Source organism: Strongylocentrotus purpuratus, unplaced genomic scaffold (assembly GCF_000002235.5).
Source record: "Strongylocentrotus purpuratus isolate Spur 01 unplaced genomic scaffold, Spur_5.0 spur5_scaffold_20, whole genome shotgun sequence".
NCBI classification, from domain to species: domain Eukaryota; kingdom Metazoa; phylum Echinodermata; class Echinoidea; order Camarodonta; family Strongylocentrotidae; genus Strongylocentrotus; species Strongylocentrotus purpuratus.
The window spans coordinates 30,324,663-30,343,040 of record NW_022145606.1 but is presented as its reverse complement, the minus strand read 5'-3'; the positions used below and the strand labels follow the sequence as shown (position 1 = coordinate 30,343,040).

The 18,378-nt window shown below is 36.8% G+C and overlaps 1 protein-coding gene across 2 annotated transcripts; it reads right to left on the bottom strand.

Annotated features, from left to right (window-relative positions):
- Window positions 1-3,538: 3,538 nt before the first annotated feature.
- Window positions 3,539-17,426, bottom strand: LOC105438748. 2 transcript variants are annotated; one of them, XM_030993168.1, is made up of 6 exons: window positions 17,009-17,426; window positions 13,494-13,590; window positions 11,990-12,143; window positions 6,461-9,630; window positions 5,863-5,973; window positions 3,539-4,977 (listed from the first exon to the last, which is right to left on the bottom strand). In XM_030993168.1, exons 1-6 carry the CDS (start codon window positions 17,039-17,041, stop codon window positions 4,700-4,702), a joined length of 3,843 nt encoding a protein of 1,280 aa, XP_030849028.1. In that variant the 5' UTR covers window positions 17,042-17,426; the 3' UTR covers window positions 3,539-4,699. The 2 variants fall into 2 exon arrangements, with proteins under 2 accessions (XP_030849028.1, XP_030849029.1); XM_030993169.1 differs by lacking the exons at window positions 11,990-12,143; window positions 13,494-13,590; window positions 17,009-17,426 and adding an exon at window positions 10,797-11,128.
- Between the last annotated feature and the right edge of the window lie 952 nt (window positions 17,427-18,378).

The following is an 18,378-nucleotide window of genomic DNA, read 5'->3' as shown; positions in this document are numbered from 1 at the left end:
CGGAACTTAATGACACCACCACACAAAAAGTTTGCAAAACTTTCTCCTGTGCTCCTCTCTTTCTCTCTCTCTAACTATATCTTCATTCAATTTAAGGACGAAACTGTCATCTTTTTCAACATGTTTTAACAATTCCTCGATCAATGTGGTATCAAACCACTTTCCCTGAATATTTTCTTTCCTTTCATCCTCGAATTCTATTAAATTCTTTAACACACCTCCTGCAAACATATACATACTTGCCACTATAAAATTGGATATAATTACAGTTTTAAAACTATGCAGTATTATCTAGCAAATCATTTTCTTTCTTAATTTTAAAATATGACTTATGTTAAAGAGGGAAAACAAAAATCACAGAATTATCATGTTATTTCTATAAATATCTCATACACCAGCAGGTGTATTGTACTACAGAGGAAAAAGACGAGATAGAATCAAATAAATGCCAATTGTAATAAACAATAGTTTATCTTCTTTGAATTTCTGTAAAATATACTTTATTTCGATACAATTATTTGACAGTCTTCAAAGGCACATGCAAATCATGAAATTTACAAGAGACAAGTTAAACACGTCCAGCGATGATATGCAATTAGGAGTTAAGTCCGAACGTGTACATAAAAAGGGCATTAGTACCAATCAATACAATTGAACCACAGGCATTGCACCACATTTGCAAAAATCTACAGATTAAACATGCATGTAGTAGAAAAATGTCTTATAATTGTGATTACGAATAAAGAATTATTTCTAACATCACCTGGGTAAAAGAATGGTGCAATATTGTGAAGTTGACATTGCCACAGAAAATGAGGTTAGAATACAAACGAAGGCAAAATAGATGATATTGATATCATTTACTTGGAGAATTGATCAACTCAGCCTACGCATATTTCATGATTTCTTTGAGGTCTTGTTAAAATAACAGATCATATTACTGTTCATTCTTGGCCGGCCATCCTTAATTTATACACATGTATAGTATATTTGTGTGTTTGGAATGATATGAAAGGTTGAGGCATAAAATGAATTCTGCCACTTAAATAAATGGGGTTTACTACCGCAAAATCCCCAGGGATTCTAAAAAAAATCTAGAATTCTAAAACCTAAAAACAAAACCCACCTCAAACCATAACAAGAAATTAAGCAACCAATTAATGAAAACAAAAGATAACATCTGTAACAACTTTGAACAACATAACTCATAACTAGAAATGAAGAAAAAAAAGAGCCCACTGCTGTAAACACACAGCAAGAAAGCCAAAAGCCCTCTCTTGGATCCAGGCAAACAAAGTCTCCTTGAATATTAAACAAAAAAAATAATTAAATGTTATTTAGCAATACTCCCATCAGCCATAATTGAACGCTTTACAAAAAATGATGCTTTACACACATACCAAACACGACATGCAACACGTACAAACTATCATCCTCCCTAACCAGGGCAGTTTTCGCCATAAAAACTATTTCATACACAGGACCAAACTACTGAAGCACCATTGATCCGAATCTCAAATAGCTTAAGAACTGTTGCAGCTTTAAAAAACATATCAAATTGTTAGTATTAAATTTGTACATGTAATGCACAAGTATACTATTTTTTTCTGGACTGTGACTCCCGACCTTGAATATTCTATTCTAAAAACTTCCTTTTCTCTCTCCTCATTCTTCTCCTGACCCCCATGCTTTACCTTCCCTTCCTAGTTCTCTTCTTTCTTACATCCATCATCCATATCATTTCATTGTTTTATCTGTATACTCTGATTTTGTATCATCATACTTCTACCTTATAATGAATGACACTGTGTCAACATTATTTTGAGGAACTTAAATTCTACAAGCTATATGCTTTTGATTAAGTTCCTTTTTTCACATGTAATTTCGAAATTATTTAGTGTGAAATAAATGAAACTAAACTGAAACTGAAGGTCAAGAGTCACTACTGCTCTCTAAGAAAATAGCAGCCCCTAGGTAGAGTACTAGCACACCACACAGTTTGCTAGAAAGTCCTGATTTATATACCATTTTATTTTCTTTTGTTGTAAAATCATGTGATACATATAAATATGAATGCGTTAGTATTTGAGGGATAATTCCCTTTTCAGTCTGACAAAATTAATAATATCCATTTTTCCAAGTTTCTCAAATATTATATATGAATATTTGTCAGTGGTAACAATAGTACATTCCAAAGATACCATTTAACATGATGGAGTTTGATTTGGGGGCAAAATGGATGTAAAAGATTCCAGATATTAGTTTGATGAACATAATTACGTAGAGTTTAACAGTACCTAAGGTTAAAAAAGCTACACAGCATATCTGTTTTTTACATTCCTATCATAGCATCATCATTAGTTGTGTGCTATACATTTAACACAAATCTGACGCAATACAAATTTGTTGGAGAAGCCAACTTTTGAACAATGATGAAGAATGAAGGAGAACTCACTGACATCACAAATCCCCCCCCCCCAAAAAAAAGGGACCAGGGATGAAATTGAATCAGCAAGAAGTAAGGTGAATCATATTAATATTGTAGGTTTATATGATTATACTGGAACCAACCCTTTATTATAGCCCTTTTTATTTGTTTTGTTGCAAAGGTATTACAAAAAAAAAAGGTTTTGGGTCCCCGACCCCCATCACAACTAATTATTCACATTACAACCATCATCTATAGTCTAGTGCTTAAACACTAAATTGACATATTTTATGTATGTGGGAAATCTGAGAATAATATTCAGATCTGTTCTTATTAATTCACAACAAACATACATTCGGTTTACTTTTTAAAGGGGGCACTGATCATTGACTCCCCCTCTATTTTTTGCCACAATTATACTAAATCTGCAGAAACTACTGCATTGCTAATTAAACAAAAGTGTACAAATTCTATCTCTACACTATCCCATATTAATGGCTTGTACTAAACACTCAGGTCGCGGCTCGTTTGGCCATTTAAACAAAATGGTGTCTTCAAATCGGTTTTTAAGGGGGAAAATATTATTTCAAATTAGTGACTGTTTTTACACTCAGGTCGCGGCTCGCTGGGCCATTTATTCAATGATGTCTTCAAAGGGGATGCGTGGGGAAATTTTCTTAAAAAAGAAGTTGGAAGTTGTGATTATTATTTTTTTAATGATAGACAAATAAGAAGATTAGAATTAAGGCTGGCATTGGGAAAGACAAAATACTAGGTGATTAAAGTGGATTTTAGAGAAAGTGTAATACTACAAGGGAAATGAACTGTATATTTGATAGAAACAAGGAATAATGGATAGAGTGAGAAGATGAATTGTGGGAAATTAAGAACTAACAAGAGAGGATTACATAAACAAAGAATGAAAGAAAACAAATATTTAATAAAAAGGGAATTGAAAGAATTCATTGGCCAGATTTAACAGTGATAAAGATATAAAGAAAAGAGTGGAGGAAATAAAGATTTACATGATAGAAAAAAGATGAGAAATAAAGGGGTAGAATAAAATTTAGAAAGAATATTTTTTAAAGACTGACAAATATGAAAAAAAGCGAGGAATAAAACTTGATAGGATATTACAAGGAATGATGGAAATATTCATTTCATTCTTTCATTCTTTGTTTTTGTATTCCTCTCTTGGTAGTTCTTAATTTCCCACAATTCATCTTCTCACTGTATCCATTCTTCCTTGTTTCTATCATATTAATAGATCATATACCTATGTACTATTACACTTTATCTAAAATCCACTTTACCCACCTAGTATATTTGTCTTTCCCGATGTCAGCCTTAATTATAATCTTCTTATTTGTCTATCATTGAACAAAAAACAATCACAACTTACAACTTCGTTTTTAAAGTAAATTTCCCCACGCATCCCCTTTGAAGACATCATTGAAAAAATGGCCCAGCGAGCCGCGACCCGAGTGTAAAAACAGTCGCTAATTTGAAATAAGATTTCCCCCTTATATTAAAAAGCCGATTTGAAGACACTTAAAAAAAGATGGCCAAACGAGCCGTGACCCGAGTGTTTAGTACAACCCCATAATAATATCAGAAACAACACAAGTTCTGTCCAAAATGAAAAGGGGCACCCTTTACACATAATAAGGGCACTCTCCCTTGATGATGATATTAATACACTATACTGAACGTGTTCTCATAATAAATGTTGTTTAAGTTTTAATTGTGTCACAAATGTACAAGCATTACACTAGTCAATTCCCCTACTGCCTTCTTATGCTGCCATTATGGTATGTAAATACAAATACTTGACTGTTTGATTACAACTTCCACTGATTTATTTCGTTAAAAAATCTATGGGTTTTTTTCTTGTTCAAATAGGATATTTCCAACTCATGCTGCAAAATTCTCATTGTAATCAGTACATGTTGCCTAAACGATATGCTCCCTGTCATTGATATCTGGGAGTGGCCAAGCATAGGTCCACTAAGACCCTAACACAATTACAAATTGCCGGATGCCTACAAAAATGATAATAAAACCTCAAAATAACAAATCCTTTGCCAGTAGAGTGGGTAAACATTTTATGAATACATGGAGAAACCAAATATAAAAGAATACACATTTTAGACTGTAATAACAAGAACATGCCTTGTAATTTATGAGCATTTTCAGCAGTTTGGTGACTCAAAACAAAAGCATGTGTGTATTCAATATAAAAATGGTGATTTGATATTAAAGGGAATGTTTTTACCAAGGCTGTGTTTTTCTGCTTTTGGTAACCTTCGAGTTTCTTACGTAGTCTTTGATGTTGACCCACGTTCTGTGTTTCAGCACAGCTTCAGCTTTCAAGCATTCGTCTATCGCTCTCTTGCCAGGTAGCTTAGAATGAACAGTCATAAAGGCTCCTAAACGTCTCTGGACAGCCGACTTTTCCGCATCGCTCCATGCTGTCTTTCGTTTCTTCCTTATTGGCTGTTCATCAACCTCTTCCAGTACATGTTGCGTTTTCCTTTGCCTTTTGGTACCTAATGAAAGACAATAACAAAAAAATGTTGCAATTATACTATGCAGAATAATAAATGCAGTATCACATACTGTTTCTCTGAGTCTCTGACCCATGAACTTGAAGAGTGCATTACTGTTATGAGGATGGAAGGAGAGGAAGAATATTTAAATCCTCTTTTGCAGTGATGCAGAATAGAGTGTGATCCTGGGAGGAATACACTTAAACGATTTTTTTTTGCGGGAAGAAAGCCATCATATAATTTTGTAAAGCTCATATTTCGTGAAATTATGGGCATCTACCGTTTAGGGGAGTCGGGCACAAACAAGTCTTTAAATTATCTGACAGTGTCATGACAGATGGGGTTATGTTTCACATATTCTACCCGGTTTCTATTGGTCATTTATTTTGCTAATCTAGCTCAGTTTTGGGTTTATTTGGGAGGGGCTCCTGGCTGCCTCCATTTTCATCCATTTCCTAGTATATTGTAGTGATTGCTGTGTGCATGAAAAAAAGTACATTTTGTATTACCTTGACAACCCCTGACTCCCAGTCTAGAACAAAAGGGCCACGATCACATAATACTTTCTGAGTCTATATTATTGTATGTACACATTTTTTTTTTAGTTTAGAGAAGTTTAGATATAGAGACCAATTAAATTCACTAATAGATTTTCTCCGTCATTGGCAACAGCCTTTTTGTGAGGCTACATTACAATTATAATTGTGCTATAATTTTTAACAATTCAAAATGCACAAATATTGGTACGTGGTGATTTCAACAGGAAAAAGTTTGGTTTCACTTTGGCTTTTGAGGATGATTGAGAGTGCGGTACAATAGGCAAAATTAACATTTAGGTTTGCAAAAAGAATTTTTTAGATGCTCTCATTGGACTTAAAGTCATACCTTTTTGGGAGCATCCAGGTAGCTGACGTTCGACATCATGATCACCAGAATCAACATCGCTGTCACAATTGTCATCACATGATTCAGGTCCCTGTTCTCCAGTGTCGATCTCTGTACATAAAATAATAATCAATAATATTCACCAAAAAGAAAATCTGGGTCAACTGCAAAGAAAACATACTTGTAATTTAAAACAAAAGAATATAATCAATTATTTCTAAATACAACATGGTAGAATTGGCACCAGGTATATGCCACATGTGTGGATCGAGTCAAACAAATGCCTTAATTACCCCTAATCTAAATAAATTGAAACAAACAAGTGAACAATATAGTGAGGAATATTTAACTGCATGGTTCATTTGAAAACAACACTTTTCATTAATTCAATAATGTTGCAGCATGTTTATCAATTTACATATTTTGTATTTGATAATTGTCAAGTTGAGTGGAAATCAGAAATACTTGATTCTTAAAATGAGTACATGCTACATGGTTTGTTATTCATCCCACTCATCCCTCGCCATGATGTTTCTCATCTCATTAGGGTTTGGATTGAGATCCCCACTGTATAATTCTACCCTCATCACAAATTTACCTTCATCTAACTTGATTTGAAGCTCATCCAGACTTTTTGCAGTGCCAATCAGCTGGACCGGGTTCCCAGCTTTTCCCTCCATGGCGAACAGGATCTTTGATATTTTGGCCACCTGCATAGCAGCATCTGGCAGTCTATAATACTCCCTATGTATCCTAATATCGTGGCCCATGAAGTTTGCTAAGGCGTCCATCTCATGGTCCCTCAAGCTCATTAGTTGTGACATGGTAGCTACATGCTTCCGTAATTTTGTGGATCGAAGTGTTGAAGGATTTTGTGCTCCACATGCTTCTGACAGCTCACGGAGAGCATCTGACCCTCGAACATGAGATGTAGTGTCACTATTGGCTACAGCGAACAGGTATTTGTTGCTTGGGTTTACACCTGCTTCCTCCCTGTGGGATACAAGGGTGTCTACACATGATTTCATGGAGTCTGTCACAAGGATCGGCACTGTCCTGCCACGTTTTCCTACTACCTCAACTCTCCAGAGAAACTTTACAAGATTTTTTTCCCAGTCTTTCAGCATCTCTAGTTGTCCTTCCACCATATGAGATTCACCTTTCTTGATTTTATTGTAGTCATCAAGAGTCATCTTGCTGATTTCCCCTTGTCTCCTCCTATTAAACACAATGAGATGAGCCAGCATGGTCTTGTTGAGTTCTCTCCATGTGCTATGGTTTTCGATTGCGGTCCCAGATGACAGTTTGTCTACACAAAGTTCAGCCTGTACCTCTAGGTGTCTTGACAAAGCCACAACATCACTCGTTAGGGGTAGGAGTTTGGGCTGGTTTCGTTTCCTCTGGTACAAAGTTCGTAGAGCATGAGTAGAGATTTCAGATCCCCAACAAGTGTCCAGCAGCTTGATGAACTTTTCTACAAGTTTCTGCATGTCATCCCCATCTCTGTCCATCAAAGCCTTACTCAGGAGCACAAAGGCAGCCTTTCTTAAGGTATGTCCCAGCTTAAGTGCTAGACTTGGTGTATTGAACAAGTGGTTCTCCTCATCAAAGCCTGCCACTTTCTTGACAGCACTCAAGACAGTCATAAAACCATTTGGTGATATCAGGGAAGTCAGACTTGCCTTGCCATTGCAGCTGCAACGTCTAAACTGAAGTACAAGTCTTCCTAGTTCTCGTAACTTGCATCTGATGTGGTTGTGCTGTTCTTCGTCATGGCCCAATTTCTTAGAGTACACCTTGGCCAATTCTAGAATCAACTGATCATTTAGAATGCAGGCCTTGATTTCATCATCGCTGAGACCACTCAGTACTTTGTGTGTTATAGAATCTCTTGATGTGCAGGGCACTGGTGGAAGCAAGAGTCGACCTTGTGCTAATAGTCTTCTTCGTTTTTTCTTTTGCTCCTTAGCCGGCTCTTCTTGCTTCAAAATGCAGCGGTGTTTCCACAATTCGGCTTTCGCAAACCATCCCAAACAATCTTTGCAAGGCTGATAATCACGGGGCTTTGCTTCACAAGAAGGTCTATATACGACCACAAGCTCTCCATGACCCTTTTCGAAGACCCTGTAGTTGTGCATGTGATTTCCTTTATTTCTTATCAATGTCAATAGCTTATCCTTTTCTTTTCGATTCGTTGCTGCCATGTATTGAGCCACCTTTATTTCATTGGAATGTTGTGACCGCAGGTGATCAGGAAGTTTTTTGTGGGGCTTCTCACACATCATGCAATAAGCTACCTTGTCATATTTTCGCCCTCCTTGATTGTTGGTCTTCATCACAGTTATCCCCTCATGGTCAGCATCAATGCCTCCATATCTTGATGATGCCTCCAATGACTGATCTGATGACAGAGATTTCAGTGATCGAGTGATGCCATTTATTGATGTACATTTAGCCTTAGGCAATGATGCTTGAGAATTATTTAATGAAGTCTTCCCTGAAGAGTCAGAATCTCCTTGAGAATCACAGACATAGTCTGGATCATCATCACTATCATCATTATGGTCAGATAATGTGTCCTCATTATCACTTGAAAAAATATTTTGTGAAAGGGTTCCATCTGGTACCATCAATGCTTGTGTGGCAGGCTCAGGGAATGGTTCCCAGTGCTCTCGGTTATTAGGGGGGTTTCTGCATAGATCATCAGATGTGTCATCATTATCAGCAAGAAAATTGGACAGTGAAAGGTTTCTATCTGGTTCCATTAAAGGTTGTGTGGCAAGCTCAGTAAATGGTTCCCAATGCACTTGGTTATTAGGGGGGTTTATGCATGGATCATCACATGTGTCATCATTATCAGCTGAAACATTAAACTGTGAAATCTTTCCATCTGATTCCATTAAAGCTTGTGTGGCAGGCTCAGGGGATGGTTCCCAATTTGTTTCGTTATTAGGGGGGTTTCTGCATAGATCATCAGATGTTTCAGCATCATCAGTTAGAACATTGGAGAGTGGAAGGTTTCCATCTGGTTCTATTAAAGGTTGTGTGGCAAGCTCAGTAAATGATTCCCAATGCACTTGGTTATTAGGGGGGTTTATGCATGGATCATCACATGTGTCATCATTATCAACTGGAACATCAAACTGGGAGAGCTTTCCATCTGATTCCATTAACGCTTGTGTGGCAGGCTCAGGGGATGGTTCCCAATGTTCTTGGTTATTAGAGGGGTTCCGGCATGGATCATCACATGTGTCATCATTATCAGCTGAAACACTGAACTGTGAAATCTTACCATCTGATTCCATTAAAGCTTGTGTGGCAGGCTTAGGGGATGGTTCCCAATTTGTTTCGTTATTAGGGGGGTTTCTGCATCGATCTTCAGATGTTTCATCATCATCAGCTCGAACATTGGACTGTGAAAAGTTTCCATCTGGTTCCACTAGTTCTTGTGTGGCAGGCTCGGAGAATGGTGAACAAACTTTTTCTGGGTCTGGTGGGAGGTTTGCAGAATTTTGCAGAATTTCAGGTTTTTCATCTTGGACTCCACTGTGTAATTGAGTAGGACTTGGGAATACAAAATTATCTCCCACCCCATAATCATATAACACTTCTTCACCTTCTTTGATTTTCTTCAATGAGAAGAGAACCAGTTCTGGTTCATTGTGAGGGTTCTCTCTAATCTTCATTCTGCTGTTGACTTCACCCCTCCAACCATGGTTGACGAGTCGTCCCAGTTGTTGTTTAGTTGGTTCGACTGATGCATCCCTACTGGAAATGAAATTGAAAAAAAATGAAAACATTAGATTCATCAATGTTTAAAATTACAATGAATCACTGAAACATACAAGTATATGTGGGTTACAATTTGTGATTTCACTTTAGGTTTTCTCTGTTGTCAGATATTATTTGATTAACTGTTACTTTTCAAGTAGGGTATCACTCAAAGAAGAATCGTTACAGTCATGATTTTTGTTAACGCATGGTTAATTTTAGGAGGAAATTTGAAATACAAGTAACATAGGAAACAAATAGGTAACATTACATGTAGGCATTGGAAATCATAACCAATATCATGAACATTAAACATGCATATGTTTACTTTTCATAAAACAAGATTTGCCTTAAAATTGTAATGCTACAAAATGTCACCGTGCATCAGACAAGAGTACCGAGGCGAAAAAAGACGACGAACTAACCGTGGAAGATTTTTTCAATATAAATACAAATAACAAAAAAAACAAAAAAAAAACACAAAGGTCGAATAACGACACGCCCTACAAGCCACGGGCAACAGCATTGCGAACAAAATATATCCTCTCAAGACCCTCTGAAATACGAGAGCCAAAGACATTACATGGTATAACAAAAATAACAAAAAAGAGAGAGAAGCGACCAAATTGGGGAAAGGGCAAGGAGAGGCAACAGACTAAAGGGAAAATGTACAATTTCGGACATATCTATCCACAAGATGTTTACACCGGGTGGGAGAGATGGAAGAAGGCTTCGGCAGGGGAGAAGGAACATGCGGAGAAGAAAGATGAGTCCAAGGAGAAGAAGGGAGGGAGAGATGAGGAAAGATTAAAAAAATAGCATGGGAAAAAGGAAAAAAAGCATTATGATAAACAAGAACAGACGTGTAGAATGAGGGGGGAAAGAAGAAAATAATCTATCTAATCTTTAAAAGTGGAACGTAGCTCCAAAAAGCAAATAAAGAATACAATATAAAAAGTGGCTACTAGCACAAACCTGAATTCATATCAAACGGACCAAACATGTATGCAGTGTTATATTATTTTAGAATGAGCAAAGAAAGCAGGAAATCCAATGCAGGGTTTGAATTGTGCATTGAAAACTACATCCTCAATGAAGATTATGTTTACCAACTGTATGATTTTTGTTCTCAAGTTTTCAAATGATTTTTCAATAAATCTTACCATTTGACATATGTTGGCCCATCTCAGATCATCTTCCCAGATTATAAAGAAGAGGAAATTTGGGAAATTACAAAATGAATGATGAACATTTAACAAAGAAGGATAACAGAAATTAAAAGCAGAAGATGTATAAAGACAACAAGCAGGAGTAGCGAAATGAGAAATCCAGCTACAATGCGAGGATGACGCTGGACAACAGACATTGAAAGAAATGAATTAGGAGGATGGGAAGGGAGAGGAGGAGACAAAGCAGATGAAGAAGTTGAATGAGGAGTTGATGAGCGAGGGGTTAGGAGAGGGGTTGAGGGAGGGGTTGGGAGAGGGGTTGGGAGAGGGGTTAGGAGAGGGGTTGAGGGAGGGGTTGTGTGAGGGGTTGATTGGGGGTGCGGGGAGGTGTTAGGGGAAGTAATGAATGAACAGATGAAGTAATATCAGACTGAAGTGAAGATGAGGTGTAGAAGAAAGGGGGAGTAGAAAAAGAGTCTTCCGATGACATATTGCAGGGAACTGATGAACCAGCATCATTTAAAACTTCACTGGAGGGAGAGGGAGGTGGTGCAAGCTGCGTAGAAATTTCCGAATCTGTTTCATCATTTAAAACTTCACTGGAGGGAGAGGGAGGTGGTGCAAGTTGCATAGAAATTTCCGAATCTGTTTCATCTGTAAGATGAAATGTGGAGTGTACAAAAAAAAACATGGACTTTTCAGTGTAATGCACCTTTCTTTTATATCCAATATTTGTACCAAATATTGTTTTATATTCTCATTTTATGCTCTCCAAAATGGAATATGATCTGTTGGACTGACAAGGTTGAATAATTGTCATTGGTAAGATTGTGTGTTTTTTGTATGATAGCTAAAACAGGTTTGAATAGATAGAGAAGAATATAAGTTGCATATTTGTTCTATGCTGTCCTTGCCGTATTGATACTTTCTGCAGAAAAATGTATGTGTACTGTATGTGGTCAGTCCACGGGTTTATTCAAAAGCACGGAATAGAATTTGACAGATATGACTAGCTTTCGATCTTTCTCTAGGGAAAAAACAAAAACCACTGGTAGAAAATATGTTGCCCTGTCAACCCACATGTTTACGACTACGTCATAAGCATATACCCTTAGGTTTGTTTTCAACACCTATCATTACAAAATATACTTTTCAATAAATCAAGTCGTCATAGTATGTAGACTTACCACCATTTCGTCCCTTTCCATGTGAAAAAGTATCTGAAGCAAGTTTCACAGTCTGCATCTCTTTGTTCCCCCACATCTCTGGTTACCAGATCTCCTCTGTACCACAAAAGGAATTCTCCCTCTTCAAACGTTTTGGTGGTAAAGACTGCTCTACCTGTGATTGAAGAAATACATAATCTTCATGAGATCAATCATGCGAGTTTGAACATTGTGAATATGATGTTACAAGTATATTTGTCTGTCATTTAAGATAATGCTCAGGTGTGATAAGTAACTCGGACTCGTACTTGTAAGAAGGCACTTATTTTCAAAATTGGTTGAGTTTTAAATAACATTTGTGTGTCTTTTTGGTCACATTGCCATCAAGCAGACTTGTAAGCAACACATTGTATTTAATATTAGTATGCTGCAGATATTAAATTACAATGTCATGCATGTCATGATGAACATGACGTTTTCTCTAGATTTTCTAAAAACTTTTTGACATTCAACCCCATGAGGAGGCATTAAAATTCATTTCAAGGTCTAACCTTTAAACACTTAACCAAATCAAGTTTAATACCTCCTGCTTTACAAAAGAGCCCTGTACATACAAATATTTACAAAAAAATAGAATACATTGTAGAAAACATTTTAAAAAAAGCTTTAAAAAAATAAAAACTAGATCAAAATGAACAGAAGGCCTTAAATATTAAACATTTAAGATATTATTGATACAAAGAAAAATGACCAAAAAAATATTTTAAAAAATACACATGCCGTAAAAATAGACTACACAACTGCAAACAGACAAACAAACAAAACTAACTTATGGTAAAAGTCATGATATAACATTAGGTACCAGTGCATGCATTAAAGTGATAGAGGGAGTGACTTAATTTGGTTTTTTAACATTTGGAGTGAAGTTGCCGTGCGAATATGAGTCGGTAGATTGTTATAGATGCTTGGAGCAGTGAAAGAAAAAGAACGTTTTTTAAATTCAGTCTTTGGTTTCAGGATAAATAAGGGATTTAAGGTAGAATGACAAGTAACAAAGTAAACTGGACGATTATGACCAAAAGATTCTAAATAAGGGGCTAGATTATTGAGTATTTTGTAGACGAAAATGCAGTAGTGGTAATTGATTCTATTTTCAACACTTTGCCATTGAAGACTGCTTCACGCAATTAAGTGTTGAATTAAGATTATAAAAACAGAAAAATATGAGGGAAAGCATATCAAATATTCTACTGCATGAAATTAATGAAATATACAGAAAGGGTATAGATTTTACTAAAGAAGTTGACCTGTTTAACTGCGAAGGGTATCAAAGTTACTCTGAAAAGAGCTGGTGATTTTCAGACAATAGGCGATGAGGTGTGATCAAAGAACCATACCAGGCGTTCCTTGCATAGTCTAGCTCTGAATCAATATTTTATTGAGCATATTAATGTTAGATATCTATGCTACAGTGAATTTTCACTATTAATACAATCTACATGTACATGTATGTAACCTCACTCACCTTTGTCAGGCAGCTGTTTCACTGTAAATCCTTCAGGATCAACTTCACTAAAAATATCTGGAACTGTCTGTCTGGTTTGACTTCTGAGAATCCGATTCTGAAACAGGTCAAGTAAATATTAGTAATATTATGCAGAAACACAGCTGTGAGCAAGCTGGAAGAAAATATCTAAATATTACACCCCCCCCCCCCACATCCTCCCCCTTATCATACTGGAATTTGCCAAAATATTGCTACTCATATCCATGCTCAATTTTATTATATTATTTGTTAAAATCATGAGGTATTATGAAACACATCCATTATGATGTACATCAAGGGGGTCATGTAAATACATGGCTCCACATTTCCCATGCACACATCTTATCATATTTGACTCATTTGCAATAGATATAGATTGCTCCACATTTCCTATGCACACATTTATACATATCTAGCCCATATGCAATAATAAATGTGGCTCCACATTTCCCATGCACACATTTATACATATCTGGCTGATGTGTAATATATATGGATATGGCTCCACATTTCCCATGCACACATTTATACATCTTCAATCCACCTTAAATAGTTGAGATAAACATGGCTCCACATTTCCCATGCACCCATTTATACACATCTGGCCTATATGTAATATATAAATGGCTCCACATTTCCCATGCACAAATGTATAGACATCTGGCCCATGTGTAATATATATATATATATATGGCTCCACATTTCCCATGCATAAATTTATACATATCTGGGTCATGTGTAATATATATATAGATATGGCTCCACATTTCCCATGCACACATTTATACACATCTGGCCCATTTGTAATATATATATATGGCTCCACATTTTCCATGCACACATTTATACACATCTGGCCCATGTATAATATATATAGATATGGCTCCACATTTCCCATGCACACATTTATACAAATCTGGCCCATGTATAATATATATATATATATATATATATGGCTCCACATTTCCCATGCACACATTTATACACATCTGGCCTATGTGTAATATATATATATATATATGGCTCCACATTTCCCATGCACACATTTATACACATCTGGCCCATGTGTAATATATATATGGCTCCACATTTCCCATGCACACATTTATACATCTGGTCCATGTGTAATATATATATGGCTCCACATTTCCCATGCACACATTTATACACATCTGGCCCATGTGTAATATATATATGGCTCCACATTTCCCATGCACACATTTATACACATCTGGCCCATTGTAATATATATATATGGCTCCACATTTTCCATGCACACATTTATACACATCTGGCCCATGTATAATATATATAGATATGGCTCCACATTTCCCATGCACACATTTATACAAATCTGGCCCATGTATAATATATATATATATATATGGCTCCACATTTCCCATGCACACATTTATACACATCTGGCCCATGTGTAATATATATATATATATGGCTCCACATTTCCCATGCACACATTTATACACATCTGGCCCATGTGTAATATATATATGGCTCCACATTTCCCATGCACACATTTATACACATCTGGCCCATGTGTAATATATATATATGTGGCTCCACATTTCCCATGCACACATTTATACATCTGGCCCATGTGTAATATATATATGGCTCCACATTTCCCATGCACACATTTATACACATCTGGCCCATGTGTAATATATATATATATATGGCTCCACATTTCCCATGCACACATTTATACATCTTCAATCCACCTTAAATAGTTCAGATAAACATGGTTCCACATTTTCCATGCACACATTTATACATATCTGGGTCATGTGTAATATATATATAGATATGGCTCCACATTTCCCATGCACACATTTATACACGTCTGGCCCATTATATATATATATATATATATGGCTCCACATTTCCCATGCACACAGTTATACAAATCTGGCCCATGTATAATGGCTCCACAGTTCCCATGCACACATTTATAAGTCTTCAATCCACCTTAAATAGTTCAGTTAAACATGGCTCCACATTTTCCATGCACACATTTATACATATCTGGGTCATATGTAATATATATATATATATATATATGGCTCCACATTTCCCATGCACACATTTATACACGTCTGGCCCATTATATATATATATATATATATATGGCTCCACATTTCCCATGCACACATTTATACACATCTGGCCCATGTGTAATATATATATATATATATATATATGGCTCCACATTTCCCATGCACACATTTATACACATCTGGCCCATGTGTAATATATATATATATATGGCTCCACATTTCCCATGCACACATTTAAACACATATTGCCCATGTAGATCTATATATATATGGCTCCACATTTCCCATGCACACATTTATACACATCTGGCCTATGTATAAAATATATAGATATGGCTCCACATTTCCAATGCACACATTTATACAAATCTGGCCCATGTATAATGGCTCCACAGTTCCCATGCACACATTTATAAATCTTCAATCCACCTTAAATAGTTCAGTTAAACATGGCTCCACATTTTCCATGCACACATTTATACATATCTGGGTCATGTGTAATATATATATATGTATATAGAGATATGGCTCCACATTTCCCATGCACACATTTATACACATCTGGCCTATGTATAAAATATATAGATATGGCTCCACATTTCCAATGCACACATTTATACAAATCTGGCCCATGTAATAGCTCCACAGTTCCCATGCACACATTTATAAATCTTCAATCCACCTTAAATAGTTGAGATAAACATGGGACCACATTTCCCATGCACACAATTATACACATCTGGCCCATGTGTAATATATATATATATATATATATGGCTCCACATTTCCCATGGCCATGCACACATTTATACACATCTGGCCCATGTGTAATATATATATATATGGCTCCACATTTCCCATGCACACATTTAAACACATATTGCCCATGTAGATCTATATCTAGTTATGGCTCCACATTTCCCGTGCACACATTTATACACATCTGACCCAGATTATTATGGCTCCACATTTCCCATGCACACATTTATACACATCTGGCCCATGTGAGTTATATACAGATAGGCCTAGACCTATGGCTCCACATTTCCCATGCACACATTTAGATTAGGCTAAATCTGGCTGATGTGAAATAGACCTTCGAATCTAACGTTTCTAGATATTCCTTTAGTTTAACTCTAAAGTTAGGCCTAAGAAGAACTTATACTAGACCTAGATCTACTACTACTAGTAGCCTAGACTAGTAGTACTAGTCTAGGTCTAGGCCTAACGTTAGGCCTAGATCTACATCTTACTTAGATCTAGATAAGATCTATGTATGAGTTTTTTGTACCCAATATCATGAATAGAACTAGATCTATAGGCCTAAGGAATTCTTTAAAAAGTTGATAGAATATTAATGGGCCTAGACTGGATTAAAAATGAAAGTAAACTTTCTAGATCTAGACTAGTTCTACTTACTTTTGCCAGTTGTGGCTGTACTAATCCCGCCATGACATGTCCATATACGTTAACAGGCACGTCGCAAGGTGCACTGCACCAGCACTGCGCATGCGCTGCATCTAATAAGATACAGACTGTGCAGTGTGTATCCTCATGCTGGCGCTCTTCACTTGATATTATTCTTGAGATCGGAAAATAATACACATATTCAGGCTGCAAGCTATGACTCCAAAGTGGGAAACCGGGGATGGAGTTAAATCGCAGCCGAACGTTGATGGGGTACTACTGAGATGTCCCAAAGCTGATTTAAATCTCGTTTTAATGATTCTGCAACTGTGGAGCTCCACGGTTTGCTGTGTCTCCACAGTTGGAAGTTGTGTATTCATATGAACCTCCCCGATTGACGGTCATTACAAGTGCACGCACACACACACGCACACATACTCGCGCGCGCAGGAAAACGTGGACCTGCCATTCTTTCTGTCAAACCGTGGACTTCTTTATTTCAGGGGGTATTATCATAATGTTGACTACACATGATCAGTAGATGTTTCTCATTTAAAAACTTCATTTGAAAAAAAGAAGTTCCTTCTAAATCTCTTTCGAATTTTCCAAAATTTCAACAGTACAATTGTGGACTTTAATGTAACCTAGGGCTCAATGTGGTGAACTGTGGACTTGAGATAACGCTTGACCCCTACATGAAAACGCGGACCTGCTCTCTTATTCCTGTCAAAACGTGGACATCTATATTTCAGGGTGTATTTTGATAATGTTGACTTGGAAATGACTAGTACAAATTTCTCATTTAAAAACTTCATTTGGAAAAAAAGAAATTCCTTTTAGTAACATGTTTAAATCTCTTTCCGATTTCAATAGTACAAAATTAATGTGGACTTTAATGTAACCGAGGACTCGATGTGGTGAACCAGGCACGGATCCAGGATTTCTTAGGGGGGGGGGGGGGCCAAATTTGAAATTATGCGAGCCAAATATTGGTACGTAATGGTGACTAGCAATGACGTAATGGGGGGGGGGGGGGGGTGCAGGAAGGGGCGATTTCCCCTCCCTCCTCCGCAAAGCGCCGAAGCTTTGACGTTTCATTAAATTATTAGAGAAAGAAGACGATCCGTTGTACCGCTCTCGAAAATAATCCTCGTCTGAATACAGTTTTCCCCCTCCTGCGCGAAGCGCGGAAGCTTTTACGTTTCATTAGATCATTAGAGAAAGAAACAATTCGTTGTACCGTTCTCGACTCCTAATCCTCGTCTGAATTCAGTCCCCCCCCCCCCCTCCCGCGCGAAGCGCGGAAGCTTTGACATTTCATTTAATTATTAGAGAAACAAGACGATTCGTTGTACCGTTCTCGAATATAATCCTCGTCTGAT

What these genes read in the sequence shown, in the direction of transcription:
- LOC105438748 (XM_030993168.1), bottom strand. Translation starts at nt 17,041, where the DNA reads ATGGCGGGATTAGTACAGCCACAACTGGCAAAA. An exon ending in TACAGCCACAACTGGCAAAA is followed by an intron (nt 13,591 to 17,008) that starts GTAAGTAGAACT and finishes GACCTGTTTCAG; the next exon opens with AATCGGATTCTCAGAAGTCA. An exon ending in TCAAATCAAGTTAGATGAAG is followed by an intron (nt 5,974 to 6,460) that starts GTAAATTTGTGA and finishes TTTTATGTACAG; the next exon opens with AGATCGACACTGGAGAACAG.